General features: G+C 41.6%; 1 protein-coding gene and 1 long non-coding RNA gene across 13 annotated transcripts in view; one reads left to right on the forward strand and one right to left on the reverse strand.

Annotated features, from left to right (window-relative positions):
- The window catches only part of JADE1 (jade family PHD finger 1), a 288,604-nt gene extending 284,475 nt beyond the window's left edge, over positions 1 to 4,129 (forward strand). For all 11 annotated transcript variants that reach the window (XM_044930428.2, XM_044930427.2, XM_044930429.2 and 8 more), the window contains one exon: positions 322 to 4,129. In XM_044930428.2, coding sequence (XP_044786363.1) covers positions 322 to 1,232 — 911 coding nt within the window. In that variant the 3' untranslated portion in view covers positions 1,233 to 4,129. The remainder of the gene's footprint in view (positions 1 to 321) is intronic.
- Positions 3,344 to 15,960, reverse strand: LOC102409111. Of its 2 annotated transcripts, XR_006545617.2 has the most exons (3): positions 14,161 to 15,960; positions 12,525 to 13,558; positions 3,344 to 7,014 (listed from the first exon to the last, which is right to left on the reverse strand). It is a non-coding gene; the product is annotated as an uncharacterized LOC102409111 (long non-coding RNA). The 2 variants fall into 2 exon arrangements; XR_003104309.3 differs by having other exon boundaries at positions 12,525 to 15,960.
- Positions 15,961 to 16,772: the final 812 nt, after the last annotated feature.

Below are 16,772 nucleotides of genomic sequence, written 5' to 3' on the forward strand. Positions count from 1 at the left end.
CGGAAAGATTCTGCAGTAAATCACATATGAGAATCAGATTAGTTATTTTGTTTGAAGGCAAGTGTATTCCTTGAAAAGACAGTTTCATGAAAAAAATTATGTGAACTCAAGCTGTTTTAGAAAAGAGCATCTAGAGCATGCAGATTCTCAAGGCAGGTAGTATCTTTACTATAAAAACCAAATCTTTACAAACTGGGTGACTGTATGTTGTACTGTTGGGTGGGAAGTTTGCATTAGTGGGCCATGCTAAGGGGTATAAAATTGTATTCTTCTGGATTTGCTTCTGCTGAAATTTCTTTTTTTGTGGTTTTATGTTCACAGGTGTGCCTTCTTCCTCTTGCTCCTCCTCCTCGCTGGAAAACATGCTTCTGTTTAACAGTCCTTCTGTGGGCCCTGATGCTCCCAAGATAGAGGACTTGAAGTGGCATTCTGCATTCTTCAGGAAGCAAATGGGTACTTCCTTGGTTCACTCACTGAAGAAGCCCCATAAGCGAGATCCATTGCAGAACAGCCCTGGGAGCGAAGGCAAAACCCCGCTAAAGCAGCCAGACCTGGGGGGCAGAAGGGAGGGGACGGTGGGCCCAGAGAGCTTTCTGAGTTTTGAAAAGACGTTTGCAGAAGCACGGCTCATATCAGCACAACAGAAAAACGGCGTGGTGACGCCAGACCACGGGAACAGGAGAGACCATCGTTTTCAGTGTGACCTCAGCAAGGGGGACTTAAAGGACAGACCTTTGAAACAGAGTCACAAGCCTCTGAGGTCCACAGACGTGTCCCAGAGGCACGTGGACCACGCCAGAGCTGCCGCCTCCCCTGGGGCGGGGCAGTCGGCGCCAGGCACGAGGAGGGAGGCGGTGCCCAAGTGCAATGGCTCCCTGGTCAGAGTGAACTATAACCAGTCTGCAGTCAAAGTGCCTACGACACCGGCCAGCCCAGTGAAGAACTGGGGAGGATTCCGGATTCCAAAGAAGGGGGAACGGCAGCAGCAGGGAGAGGCCCCAGAGGCGGCCTGCCACCAGCACTCAGACTACCCCTACCTGGGCCTAGGCCGAGTTCCAGCCAAGGAGAGGGCAAAAAGCAAACTGAAAGCTGACAACGAGAATGACGGGTATGTCCCTGACGTAGAGATGAGTGACTCGGAGAGCGAGGCCTCTGAGAAGAAGTGCATCCATGCCAGCAGCTCTATCAGCAGGAGGACAGACATCATCAGGAGAAGCATTCTGGCCTCTTGATGAAACGGGCACGATGGTGCAGGAGGCGAGAGCTCTGACACGGGGGAACGAGCGGAAACCCATCACTCCTGAGCTACACAAATACATTTACTTGCAATTCTGATTGGAATTTTTTTTCAGAGTCATTTATAAATCATTGTTGTGAGAAGTGTGTTATTTGCAACTTGTTGAGGAAACACAAGAGTAGATTGTAACCGTAAGACACTGCTAAGACTAGAGGCTGAATTAACACTACAATAAGAATGGATGAAATAAGTTTCTAAAGAGGGCTAGGCTGAACTAAGCCTAATGAGTGCTTACAGCCCTCTGTATCCTTCCCAAAGCACAAACTCTTAGTTACCTGAATATATGGAATCAGAGATGGTTCTTGAGGAAACCATCACGTATCATTTAGTAGCCCATAAAACTTATTTTCTAGGACTGTGGTGGATCTTGAAATCATATTTATACTTTGGCCCACGGACTGTTTTGTTGCATTGTAGTATACAGGCAGTAGCTCTGAAGCTTCAGTAATTCTAGGGAATTCATGTGTAAATAAAGCAGATGAGGGAAGAGACAAGTTTTAAAAAGGCCATTACCGGAAGATCTGAAGGGACAGGGTAGAGCTGCCGGAGCTTGGAGATTCAGGCTGAATGGAAGCACCAAGGTCCTGCTGCCGGCAGCTCTCGACTGTGTTCTGGAGAGAGGGCGGGTGGAGAGCGACGCGTCACAGGGCTCCATCCGTGAGAGAGGGCAGTTGAGGTCCCGTCCTTACCAGTCCTCTCAACCTTTCTCTTCCCTAACCACTGCCTTCTGGGCCAGCTTGGGATTCCGCTGGCCTTTGGCAGTACCTGGCCACCTGGCTTCCAACACCACCATGGCTGTTCAGGTTTAAGCAATGACTTCCAGACTCTGGTGACGCATATTTCCAGAGTGGACCGCTAGTGCATATGCTGGGGAATCTGGCCTTCCAACATGAATGGATTCCTTGGGAGAAAAAAAAAGAAAATGGAAAAAAAAACACCCCAAAATAGGTTATATTTTAAAAATAATAGAAAGGCAATAAGTTGCGATAACCTCTTAACCCTTGACCAAGTTTATACAGGAAAGAGATTGAAGTGTAACAGGTTTTCTGGAGTCAGAGTTCTAAGCTCTAATTCGTAACTTGGACTTTCTGATTGCAAATGGCAATAACTAGTAAGTTATCAGCAATAAATTTAGCATTAAATTTGAGTACAATGTTCTGTTTTTGCACTCACTGCAGTGCGTTTTGTATTAAGACAGTGGATAGTGTTAAGGTCCTGTTAATTTTCTTTGGAATTCAATGTAGTTGTGAATCAAACTTAAGGAAACTTTAAGTAGCAATGAGATTTAGAATTATGGGCACTTGGAACAAGCCCAACTTCCCCTAAATTATCCTTAGTTTGTTAATACCAGTACTCAGATTCCTGATTCATTTATACATTTATTTCCATGTGGCAGGGACATTCTGATACTTAATGAGTAATGCTTTGAGTTCTGTAGTAGTTACCTTTCAAGTCTTCCAGATGACTGTCAACAAGGAAAAAAGGCTTATTGAATTCCATCTTGCTATGCAAGTTTTATCAGATGATCAAATAGTAGATCTGATACATCCCCATTGTATGTATGACATTTTCAAACCAAGTCTTAACTTTTCAAATACATTTTAGTAACTGATTCAGGGGAGGGGAAAGAATGACCCAGGTTTTTAGACTGACTATTTTTGAGCTATGGAGCTCATTTTTCAAAGAATGTTGTCCAGATAAACTGTTGCTACAGATATTAGAAGTTTCTTATGAATCCAAGTTGTACATTAACTCAGCATAATTTAAAAATCAGATCTTTTTTTTTTTTTTCTTTGCATAAGAGCAAGAAACCTTTTGCTGGATACAGAAGAAGGTGGACTCTTTACAGTTCTTTTTTGACTACAGCAACAGCTCTGGGTGCGAGTATATAGAGGGGTAATCTGTCAAGCCATAGAAAGAAGATCTAAATTCTAGTAAGTCTATGACCTCTCACCGTTGATAAGAGGTACCAGATTCATTTGCACTATTAGGAATGCTAGTTTTGTGCAAAAATAATGCCTTACCTGTTTTTTCCCCACATTTAGGTTGAAAAGCTTTCAAATGTTCCAAGTTATGCTGAACCAAAAAGAAAACAAAACAAAAATAAAAAACCCCACACAAAAACAAAACACACAAACACAAAAAGCCCACACCTTTAATTCCTGCTTTGAAATGCAAATGGTACAGTTTCTCTGACAGTGTAATACAGCTCTGTAGGTCCGTTGCGCGTCCTGCTGGGAACTCGGTATGAGGTTATGAGCAGCGACTAACCCAACCTGCCCACTTGCACTCTGAGTATGGAACCATTTGCTCTTCTTTTCTTTTCTTTTTTTAAAGCTTTATCTTTCCGTGTGCATCCTGACCAAGAAATATCTTTGATTATGATCAATGTATTATGTCAAAAATGTAGGCTAGTTAAACTTTTGTAAAGTTGCCTGGAATGTCATTTGTTAGGTTATAAACACAAAATCTAAATGAAGGGTTATATGTGTTGTGTACAAATCTTAATTATTTTGAAATGGACAAACTTGTCATTAACATTTGTAACCTTGTACAGAGGATTTTTCACTATGTGCCTAGCTTGGTGTCCATTCAGCTAAAATTGGGTTAAAAAAAAAGGTGCATGAAGAGTTAAAAATCAGAATTAAACAAAAGTATATGTAGAGATGACTATTTTATATTACATGGCCCAATCCTGTATTTATTTCTACCCCGTTTTTGAAAGTATTTATAAAACTAGTTGAGGACAGCTGTATTTTTTTGTTGAACTATTTAGTAGAATTTGTGCCTTTTTGTCTGTATGTGAATAAATGCTGTACATTTTGCAATACATTTTAAAGTGTCATTTGAAATCTAGTTTTGCTAAATATTTAGCTGTACATGTGCACACTGTCCCATGTGATGGTGCATGTCGCTTGTCTCACTGGCGTGAAGACTGCTGGGCACAAGACAAGACTGGATGAGCACGGGGTCACTGAGCTGCTTTCTGGTTCAACTTGGATGGTGAGACCCTGACAAATCATGGTCTGATCTTGGTGTCCCCTCGCTGGACTTCTTTCCAGAATACAATGCTGGCTCTGAAAACAACCAGTTGAAGCAACTTAGTCAGGTTGGAGAGCCCTGGGTTTAAAGGCTAAACTAGTTTACCAGCCACGTGACCTTTGCCAAGCCACCTAGCAATTATAAGCCTCAGTTTTCCCTTCTGTAAAAAGAAGAGTGACATCCTTCCATCATCTTGGGGTTGCTCTGGTATTTGAAGAAAGCTCATGGAGCATCTCATAGAAAGCAAGCAGTAGGCAGTTAGTAAATGTTTGGCTGTCATGTTTATGATTAAGAAACTTATTTCTCCAACATAATGTTGACTGGTAAGTCTTGTGAGGCAAAAAAATACATGTTACTCGTGAACGACAGGGAGACTATTAAAAATTATTTTTCAAAGAATGGTTTCATTAAATGCATTATTTTGATCACAGAATTCCACAATATTAGGGCAAAAAAAAGATACCTCCATTCTTTACAAAGAAGATCACAGCATTAATTAGGCACTGGCAGAACTGGGCCAACCCCAGTTCTGGTTTTCTAGTCTGGTGTTCTCCCTGCTGGAAAGTCTTTACTCAACATCTACATGGAGGCATCAGCATGTCATGCAATGCACCTCTGTGCTGGGAACAGCAAAAGAGGTGCAGGTTACACAGAGATTAACTCTCATACATTGCGATGAACAGGAGCCACAGCAGGGTGGTGGTACAATTCCTAGTTTGAACTTTTGTAAAACTGGCCACTGGTGTTTTCTCTTTTAATAACATGAATCGGTGTGTTCATCAATTTGGCTAAAAGCTTGTTTATTTCTCCTTGTTCCTCTTTAGTAACTATTTACTTCCATGTTGCTTGCTCTGAGTAAGACCCCAGAGAGAAATAACTGATTCTTCCTACAAGGTCTTCAAGTTGAATAACCACAATAGTTCCCAGGGGAAATTAAGTCCCCCAGAGCCAAAGGAAGGGCCTCTTGCTGGCAGTTGTGCAACACGTGATGGGAAACGTGGCATCAGGGACCGTGTTCGTGGTTACCCAGATCACTTAGGAAACAGCTAACTGAGACATTCGCCATCTGCAGCAAACTTCAGGTCGAAATCTTCAGTGTGATTTCCCTTCAATGTTCAGAGCTGCATCTGATGATGTACCCTGGTCTGGGGCAGGCCAGACCTTTGACTGAAAAAGGGTAAAATCAAGTGTGTTATCTGCTTCCTTGACACTGACCGTTCCCTGGGCTGCCGAGTGGCGTCGCCGCAGTCCAGCCTTTCCTGAGTTCTAGTGCACTGCTTGTCGGGCACTTCGCTTTGACGTGTGCAGGTGCTCGAGATTTGAGAACTCATCCTTTTACTATACCCTGCCTTAACAGAATGCCATCCAGGCCTGGAACCTACGTGTATCTCTCCAACTCCCGGAGCCAAATGGTGATCTCAGTGTACATATTATACAGTATCTCTTTAGTGTTTCTTGCTTCTTCTTTCCCACTACCTGTTGCCGTATAGTTCAGTGCCATTTCTTGCCTGGATTATTGCAGCAGCCTCTTTCTGGTTTCCTTGATTCAAGTCTTGCTCCTCCCAGTTAGCTTCAGCCTTGCCATCTCCATAGTGATAACTTCCGCAATAATAACTGACTCTGTCATGCCACAAAGTCATCAGAGAACCTCCAGACTCCTGCAGATGGTTACCCAGGGCTTATCAAACGACAGAAGCACTCCTGGGCATTTAATGCACATTACTTTATTTAAAGCTCACAGCATGACAGACAGGGATTAAGCAGCGTGCTCAAGGTCGGTAGGTGGTAGAACCAAGCGTCTCCAGTCTCCAGCCCCAGGACCCTGCTGCCTCAGAATAAAGAGAGCATTCACATAGACTAGTTTGTGTATTTTTGGGTACACTAAGAATTTTATATGTGAACTTCAATGAATTTCTATAAAGAAAAGCTAATTATCTTGGTTTAAAATACTATGTTAATGTGCTGGTTGGATGACTGAACATAACACGATATATTTGGCTCGTGGTCAGTTACTCCCTAAGCTCCAGGAAGAATGGGATTACTTTCGTGTCCTATACATTCGTAGGACACACGCGCACACATTTACAGATATAAAGTATATGCATATATAGTCAACAAATAGCACTCTATCAGGAATGCAAAGGATAATTTTCTCTATATCCTGACACATTACTTGGAAAGTTAATCACCTAAAATCACACTGTTTCTTGACAATGACTCTGCAATTAGAACTAACGTTTTAAAAACTTAGATTGACGCTATGCAAATCAGTATTTTTGTGATATAAAGTATATAATCTGGTTAGCTTTCATAAATAAGTAATGCCAAATTAAATAGCAAAGGTAAAATAAAAAAGTATACTATCCTTCCTAATGTATCACTGATGTATCACAATATTCTCACTACTACTTGGCTTATACAGTCTGAGTCTTAAATATGACATTTATTAATTATGGGTTAAGTATGGTTATTTTACCTGTTAATCTGGCTGATGATTCTGATTTCTGGATTAGAACCATGTGAGACAATTTCTTCACAAAGCAGATCTTTTCTCTGGTGTTTTTCCTCCTCCGTGTAGTCTTTCCTCCTTTTCTTGCTCATTTTGGCTCTGGTTCAGCTTTACAGTTTGAATTGTTTCTCTTTTTCATATGAAATGCTGGTGGGCATATCTTTGCCTCAAATAGTCCCAGATACTCAAAGTAAGTAAGTAAGTACCTTTCAAACACCATGCTTTGAAATACCATGCTTATTTTGACTCAGGAAAGCATACAATATTGTATCAACCACTTTATAATTGCTAAACACAATTTAACATACATTTATTATTTTTTGGTAGATATCTGGTAAATATTTTTTTTTGGTGAAATTGTTACCAACTATGAAAAGAAATCTGTTAATATGTTTTTGAATCTGTCTCCTAAAGCAAAGGAAATAAACGAAACATAAACAAATGGGACCTAATTAAACTTAAAAGCTTTTGCACAGCAAAGGAAACCATAAAGGAAAGCAACCTACTGCACAGGAGAGAATATTTGCAAATGGCATGGCCAAAAACACAGTTCAAAAGCATCAGTTCTTTGGCATTCAGCCTTCTTTATGGTCCAACTCTCCCAGTTGATGCTTTTGACTGTGATGTTGGAGAAGACTCTGTCCCTTGGACAGCAAGGAGATCAAACCAGTCCATCCTAAAGGAAATCAACCCTGAATATTCACTGGAAGGACTGATGCTGAAGCTGAAGCTCCAATACTTTGGCAACTTGACGTGAAAAGCTGACTCAGACCTTGATGTGAAGAGCTGGAAAAGACCCTGATGCCGGGAAAGACTGAAGGCAGGAGAAGGGGACGACAGGACGATATGGTTGGATGGCATCACTGCCTCAATGGACATGAGTCTGAGCAAGTTTCAGGAGTTAGTGATGGACAGGGAAGCCTGGTGTGCTGCAGTCCATGGGGTTGCAAAGAGTCAGACATGACTGACTGAATAACAACAAAATGGCCAACAACGGGTTAATATCCAATCTATATAAACAGCTCATATAACAATATCAGAAAAACAACTTGATTAAAAAATGGGCAGAAGACTTGATAGTTTTCAAAAGAAGAAATGCAGATGGCCAACAGGGACAGAAGAGATGTCTGCTAGTCATCAGGAAAATGCAAACCAAAACCACAAGGAGATCTCACCTCACACTTGTCAGAATGGCTACCATCAAAAAGAACACAAGTAATAAATGTTGGCAAAGATGTGGTTGGTTGATTGAAATATAAATTTCATACTGTGGAAAACAGTATGGAGTTTCCTTTTAAATAACTAAAAGTAGTTTCTATATGATTCAGCAATTCCACTCCTTGACATACATACATCTGGAAGAGACAAAAACTCTAATTCTGAAAGACATACACTCCAATGTTCACAGGAGCATTATTTACAATAGGCAAGACACAGAAGCAACCTAAGTGTCCATCAATATGAATGAATAAAGATGTGGTGTGTGTATGTATACACACACAAATAAGCATACAATAGAATACCACTCAGCCACAAAAATAATGAAGTTTTTACATCTGCAACAACATGGATAGACTTGGAGGGTATTATGCCAAGTGAAGTGAGTCAGAGACAAATACTGTATGATATCACTGTGGAATCAAAAAATATAACACACTGGTGAATATAACAAAGAAGACTTACCAATACAGTGAATAAACTGGGCTTCCCTGGTGGCTCAGTGATAAAGAATCTGCCTGCCAATGCAGGAAACACAGGTTTGATCCCTGGGCCGGGAAGATCCCCTGGAGAAGGAATGGCTACCTGCTCTAGTACTCTTGCCTCGAAAATCCCATGGACAGAGGAGCCTGGTGGGCTACAGTCCGCGGGGTCGCAGAGAGTCAGACATGATATGCATGTCTAAACAACAACCTCTCTCCCACTACCAGTGGGGAGAGGAAGAGGAACTACAGGGGTAGAGGATTAGGAGGTACAAACTACTACATACAAAATAGGCTGCAAGAGTATACTGTACAACGTGGGAAATATAGCTAATATTTCATATAACTAAATGGAGTATAACCTGTAAACACTGAATCTCTACATGGTACACTTGTAATATATTGCACAACTGTCAGATCAGATCCGTCACTCAGTCGTGTCCTACTCTTTGCGACCCCATGAATTGCAGCACGCCAGGCCACCTGCCCATCACCAACTCCCGGAGTTGACTCAGACTCACGTCCATCGAGTCAGTGATGCCATCCAGCCATCTCATCCTCTGTCGTCCCCTTCTCCTCTTGCCCCCAATCCCTCCCAGCATCACAGTCTTTTCCAATGAGTCAACTCTTCGCATGAGGTGGCCAAAGTACTGGAGTTTCAGCTTTAGCATATTCCTTCCAAAGAAATCCCAGGGCTGATCGCCTTCAGAATGGACTGGTTGGATCTCCTTGCAGTCCAAGGGACTCTCACGAGTCTTCTCTAACACCACAGTTCAGAATTATCAATTCTTTGGCGCTCAGCCTTCTTCACAGTCCAACTCTCACATCCATACATGACCACAGGAAAAACCATAGCCTTGACTAGACGAACCTTTGTTGGCAAAGTAATGTCTCTGCTTTTGAATATGCTATCTAGGTTGGTCATAACTTTCCTTCCAAGGAGTAAGCGTCTTTTAATTTCATGGCTGCAGTCACCATCTGCAGTGATTTTGGAGCCCCCAAAAATAAAGTTTGACACTGTTTCCCCATCTATTTTCCATGAAGTGATGGGACCAGATGCCATGATCTTCGTTTTCTGAATGTTGAGCTTTAAGCCAACTTTTACACTCTCTTCTTTCACTTTCATCAAAAGCTTTTTAGTTCCTCTTCACTTTCTGCCATAAGGGTGGTGTCATCTGCATATCTGAGGTTATTGATATTTCTCCCGGCAATCTTGATTCCAGCTTGTGTTTCTTCCAGTCCAGCGTTTCTCATGATGTACTCTGCATATAAGTTAAATAAGCAGGGTGACAATATACAGCCTTGACGAACTCCTTTTCCTATTTGGAACCAGTCTGTTGTTCCATGTCCAGTTCTAACTATTGCTTCCTGACCTGCATACAAATTTCTCAAGAGGCAGATCAGGTGGTCTGGTATTCCCATCTCTTTCAGAATTTTCCACAGTTCATTGTGATCCACACAGTCAAAGGTTTTGGCATAGTCAATAAAGCAGAAATAGATGCTTTTCTGGAACTCTCTTGCTTCTTCCATGATCCAGCGGATGTTGGCAATTTGATCTCTGGTTCGTCTACCTTTTCTAAAACCAGCTTGAATATCTGAAAGTTCACAGTTCACATATTGCTGAAGCCTGGCTTGGAGAATTTTGAGCATTACTTTACTAGCGTGTGAGATGAGCGCGATTGTGTGGTAGTTTGAGCATTCTTTGGCATTGCCTTTCTTTGGGACTGGAATGAAAACTGACCTTTTCCAGTCCTGTGGCCACTGCTAAGTTTTCCAAATGTGCTGGCATATTGAGTGCAGCACTTTCACAGCATCATCTTTCAGGATTTGGAATAGCTCAACTGGAATTCCATCACCTCCACTAGCTTTGTTTGTAGTGATGCTTTCTAAGGCCCACTTGACTTCACATTCCAGGATGTCTGGCTCTAGGTCAGTGATCACACCATCGTGATTATCTGGGTCGTGAAGATCTTTTTTGTACAGTTCTTCTGTGTATTCTTGCCATCTCTTCTTAATATCTTCTGCTTCTGTTAGGTCCATACCATTTCTGTCCTTTATCGAGCCCATCTTTGCATGAAATGTTCCTTTGGTATCTCTGATTTTCTTGAAGAGATCCCTAGTCTTTCCCATTCTGTTGTTTTCCTCTATTTCTTTGCATTGATCTGCTGAGGAAGGCTTTCTTATCTCTTCTTGCTATTCTCTGGAACTCTGCATTCAGATGTTTGTATCTTTCCTTTTCTCCTTTGCTTTTCACTTCTCTTCTTTTCACAGCTATTTGTAAGGCCTCCCCAGACAGCCATTTTGCTTCTTTGCATTTCTTTTCCATGGGGATGGTCTTGATCCCTGTCTCCTGTACAATGTCATGAACCTCATTCCATAGTTCATCGGGCACTCTATCTATCAGATCTAGGCCCTTAAATCTATTTCTCACTTCCACTGTATAATCATAAGGGATTTGATTTAGGTCATACCTGAATGGTCTAGTGGTTTTCCCTACTTTCTTCAATTTCAGTCTGAATTTGGCAATAAGGAGTTCATGGTCTGAGCCACAGTCAGCTCCTGGTCTTGTTTTTGCTGACTGTATAGAGCTTCTCCATCTTTGGCTGCAAAGAATATAAGCAGTCTGATTTTGGTGTTGACCATCTGGTGATGTCCACGTATAGAGTCTTCTCTTGTGTTGTTGGAAGAGGGTGTTTGTTATGACCACTGCATTTTCTTGGCAAAACTGTTAGTCTTTGCCCTGCTTCATTCTGTATTCCAAGGCCAAATTTGCCTGTTACTCCAGGTGTTTCTTGACTTCCTACTTTTGCATTCCAGTCCCCTATAATGAAAAGGACATCTTTTTTGGGTGTTAGTTCTAAAAGGTCTTGTAGGTCTTCAGAGAACCGTTCAGCTTCAGCTTCTTCAGCATTACTGGTTGGGGCATAGACTTGGATTACTGTGATATTGAATCGTTTGCCTTGGAAACGAACAGAGATCATTCTGTCGTTTTTGAGATCGCATCCAAGTACTGCATTTCGGACTCTTTTGTTGACCATGATGGCCACTCCATTTCTTCTGAGGGATTCCTGCCCGCAGTAGTAGATATAATGGTTATCTGAGTTAAATTCACCCATTCCAGTCCATTTCAGTTCGCTGATTCCTAGAATGTTGACACTCACTCTTGCCATCTCTTGTTTGACCACTTCCAATTAGCCTTGATTCATGGACCTGACATTCCAGGTTCCTATACAATATTGCTCTTTACAGCATCGGACCTTGCTTCTATTACCAGTCACATCCACAGCTGGGTATTCTTTTTGCTTTGGCTCCATCCCTTCATTCTTTCTGGATTTCTCCACTGATCTCCAGTAGCATATTGGGCACCTACTGACCTGGGGAGTTTCTCTTTCAGTATCCTATCATTTTGCCTTTTCATACTGTTCATGGGGTTCTCAAGGCAAGAATACTGAAGTGGTTTGCCATTCCCTTCTCCAGTGGACCACATTCTGTCAGATCTCTCCACCATGACCCGCCCGTCTTGGGTTGCCCCACGGGCATGGCTTAGTTTCATTGAGTTAGACAAAAAAAGCGTAAAAGGCAATCAAAAAAGGAAAGTCTGGAAACATTTCAAGGAAATAACCCACTAATTTATATAACTTCCTTTGCTTAGATCTGTATTTTTCACTACAGTTACTAGACTTTTTAGGTTATGGCCAATTTCAAGATTTGAAAAAATTCCACTAGATATGAAAATACTTTTCTCAGGAAATTTTCTATGTAATGCATAAAGTTTGATAACCAAAAGGGCTCTTTGGGTTAGAGTCAGAATCAGAAAAGGCAAGGAAAGACCCAGTCACAGCCCTGACTCGTTATAATAAGGTTGATGAATGAAAATGTGAAAGAAGTTTTCAAAATTTGTTTTGCATCTGTTATTTCCTATCAACAACACAAATCGATGAACTAAAAGGAAAGAATGGACACTAGTCAGAATTACCTGAAGTCTAGGATGAAGTACGTGTATGAGAGAACCAAGCTGTTTGCCGTGAGGTCCAGTTTCCTTGACCAGGGGCCTCAGAGAGCCTTGAAGCAACTGCTCAGTCACTGCCAGGGAACGGGAGAGACGCCAGAGCACAGATTCCGCAGACGAAAGATGCAGTGTTGGTAGGAGGAGGGATCTGGGTTGGAGATACCTGGTTTGAAAGCCTGCAGCAACACTTTTCTCCTCCATGACCCTGGGCTAGGTGTTTGACTTTTATGACTCTACACCTTTAGAAAAGGAATGGTAACACCTACCTAGCAGGGCTGTTAGATTATATGAGATAATAAATGCAAAATGTTAGCACAATGCCTTGCATATTGTAGGTACTCAATAGGCATACGTTATTAATACAGATTGGCATGGTTATTGTAGATCCAGGGGTCCAGTGGTTTCTTTTGGCTACTTGTAGAAACATGACGTAACTACCCTTACTCTCCTTTATCTCCTAGAGCACAGTTTCCATGACAGGAAATCCTAGTCTCATATTTTTAATCTTCACAGATTTAAGTGCGAACAGATGTCCTTATACATCAGATTATACTCTGATGGCTTTTTTATTCTTTGAAAAAGGGATAAAAATAGGGACTGAGAACTTCCATGATGCCATACTACAAAACTCAAGCATTTTAAATAAACGTAAAAGGAACACACAGTGATTACTAGGATGCTGCATGGGTTTACTAAGAAGAAATTTAACTTATCTTTTCAGACAGGATTACTAGATGAGGCCTGGCAAGTGCGACAGTTGTGGCATAAGTGAACTTGGTGGGCAGAAGCCTAGGTCTGTCTAGGTGGTTTTGCGATACTGTAGGGCTAGACTGAACACAGACTGCCCGTGCCTCATGGCTCCTGCTTGCCATCTGTCACAGGAGGCAGTGGTCAGTAGGCTCTAAGAGACTGACTACTCAGGTCTGTCTAGTTCTTATTTGTTCAGTGATTTTCATGAAAATATGGGTGGGCATGTTCATCAAAGCTATAGATGGACTTCACTGTAAGTAAAAAAAAAAAATTGTCATGGATGCAAGAAATATAGCAGTAAAACAAAATTAAACAGATGCAGTTCCTATGCTTATAGGTAACAAACTGGATGGCAGAATGAGGAGGTAAAATGATCTCAGCACGCTGTAGTAATATAATGAAATTTAAAAGGGACAGAGGACCAGTCTGGCTTCTGGGGCAAAGATCTGGCTAAGCAACAAAACCCTGGGAAGAGACTTAGTTCAGTCAACAGTACGCTCGGTGACTTTCTAACAGTGTCATTCAACTTCTAAAACAAGCTAACATGATTTTAAGTTGCATTAATGGAAGTAGGTAGGCACTAGAGCAGTGTGATTCTCACTTTTTTCTCATCCTAAATACGGATGAGAAATCATGTGAACATTTTCCTGAATCACTAACTACAGTGACTTTCAGAGCAGGCTTCTAGTTCTCTTCTCGGGGTGAGGGAAAGGGGAGGGGTATGGGCTGTGAAACCACATCCATCCACTGGAGATTCTGAAAAGCTGTCCCCTAACCCCCACTTGGGCAGTTGTCACTCACCCTCTCCCCACTCTCAGTCATCACCCAGAACAAGGTAATGAGTCGTCCATACCTTGAATGTAACGTTTGGCTCTGGGCCTAAGACTGATGCATCCCAAGCACACCTGGCTGAAGCGAGGTGCTCACAGCACCTAACGGATGGGTGGAGGACGACGAATGGCTCCCGAGATCAGTGACCGGCTGGCGCAGGGATTCAAAACCAAGCTCTCTGAGGAAATGGGGATGCCTACTAAGTGCAAGGAGAACATGAGAATTATTTTCCAAAGGCTGAAGATCTGCCACGTGGAAGACGGTTTAGACATACTCTGTTGAACAAGGTAGAACAAAGGCAGGAGACACATTCAGGAAAGAACCTTCTAGCGGTCAGCGCTGCTGGAGAGTTTGACTGGGGGAACCTGCCCGCCTGGCACAGAGAACTTCAGCAGCTGTGCACATAACATTGCTAATGTGTCACTAAAAAAATGAAGGAGTGAACTTTAAAAAACTTGTATTTAAAAAGGAATAAACCAGAGCAGATTCCAAGTTATCTCTATGATGCATTTCTCATTTGCTTACATTCCAATATACTTTCTGAGGGGAAGAAACAAGAGTAGGTTAGAGTGCGGGTGTTCAGAGCATCTACGGGAACACGGGGGCACATGGGAATTTTTGTGGTGAACTCTTGGGCTAGAAAACCACTCAGTGTAATTTTTTTCTTGGTATTATAGTTGGGCGGGTGCCAGTGTGGTAAAGAATTATTTTAAAAATGCCTTTCCATTCTACGATTTTTGTTATCTAAGTAAACATATATTTACTTAGTTCTTCCTTCCATAAATACTAAGAACATTAATACTGTCACAAAAGCCACACATTTTTTTAAGCTTTAAGAGCTGGCAGGGGGACTTCTCTGACAGTCTAGTGGTGAAGACACCACGCTTCCACTGCAGGGACCATGCGCCCCCTCCCCGGGTTGGGGAACTGTGGATCGTGCATGCTGCATTGGGCTGCACGCAGATTCATGAGCTGCACTGGGCAGCCGAAAAAGAAAAAGAAGAGCTGGTAGGGGACAGATTTCATAGGCAGCACTGGGGTGCCACAGGGTCCATCTCCCCTCCGTACACATTTCTCTATGTATATACACATTTTTAAGTAAGCTAAAAAAATTAGTCATTATTTTTGATTAAAGGGTTTATAAAAAAAAGCTCATTACAGATTTATTTTGAGAAAACTGATAAAACACATTATGGTTAAAGAACAGAATTTATAATAAAATGTTTAAAAGTGTTTTTTTTCAGTCTTCCTTGGTTTGTCTGAGAGTTGGCTTGGCAGGCTGTGCAGCTATGAAATATTCATATTTGCTGAATAAACGAATGACTGAATTGTTACTAATGTTCACTCATAGTTCTCACACCAGAGGAGAAATTACAAGATTGTTGGCTGCCCCGATTTGCATATTTGTATACAGAGTGAAGAAGAGGTAATCATATCTCTTTTCTTTCTCAGGGAGACACGAAAAAGAAACATGAATAAATAAAATGAACTAGCTATGTTAGCCCCAATTTCAGATTTATGATATTTCTTTTCTCTCTTTCCTATTCATTTCCCCTGTCTCCTAAAATAAAGTTCACAGAGTAAATGATACTTACTGTCTGTGAAGTCAAGGCTGACCAATATGAGGAATGTCCAAAACAATACTACATTTTTATATTAAAAATCATTACTGAACAAACTTTTCTGGAAGAAAAATCACCATACATGTTCAGTTCTGTTGCTTAAACATAGCTTGCTGCTGCTGCTGCTGCTGCTGCTAAGTCGCTTCAGTCATGTCCGACTCTGTGCGACCCCATAGACGGCAGCCCACCAGGCCCCACTGTCCCTGGGATTCTCCAGGCAAGAACACTGGAGTGGGTTGCCATTTCCTCCTCCAATGCAGGAAAGTGAAAAGTGAAAGTGAAGTCACCCAGTGGTGTCCGACTTAGTGACCCCATGGACTGCAGCCTACCAGGCTCCTCCGCCCATGGGATTTTCCAGGCAAGAGTACTGGAGTGGGTTGTCATTGCCTTCTCCAAATATAGCTTAAGTCTGTTCAAATTGAACAGAGATCAGAAAGGCCATTTATCTGCATTTTAGTACCATATCCTTTCCTTGGAGAATATCTAAGCCTTAAGAAAGACTGCCCACTGGAGTGGGGGCATTAGGATTAAAATGTAAAGAGTACATTTTACATTTACCTTTAGCCCAAAGTTTGAAGAAAGCGCTTATGCTGAAAGATTTTATCTTGAAGAAAAAAGTCTGGAAAGTTATATTATTTTTTTAGAAAAAGATACTGCTACTTATATTTCATTTGTCTAGATTGTTAGTTTCTGAAGTATTTTCTCCTACAGTCTCATTTTTTGGTCAGACACAATTCTAACATTTTCTCTGATTAAAAGTTTAAAAAGTAAACATTATATTCTAAATATAAATATGAACATAGCTCTTATAACCCAGTCTGTGAATGACACGGGAGGGAATTTAGATAGTCAAATGAAAAATCTTACAAGAAATGGAAATAAGCTGAGCGCCTACCTGCCATTTAACTGTCATGTCTGTACTATCATCTCGTCATCGTGTCTGACACTAGCGACCACTGGCTCCCTCCTGCCTAGATTCCATCCACCCTTCAGTTTTTATCATACTAGATTC

The sequence above is a fragment of the Bubalus bubalis genome, chromosome 17 (assembly GCF_019923935.1).
Source record: "Bubalus bubalis isolate 160015118507 breed Murrah chromosome 17, NDDB_SH_1, whole genome shotgun sequence".
Lineage (NCBI taxonomy): Eukaryota > Metazoa > Chordata > Mammalia > Artiodactyla > Bovidae > Bubalus > Bubalus bubalis.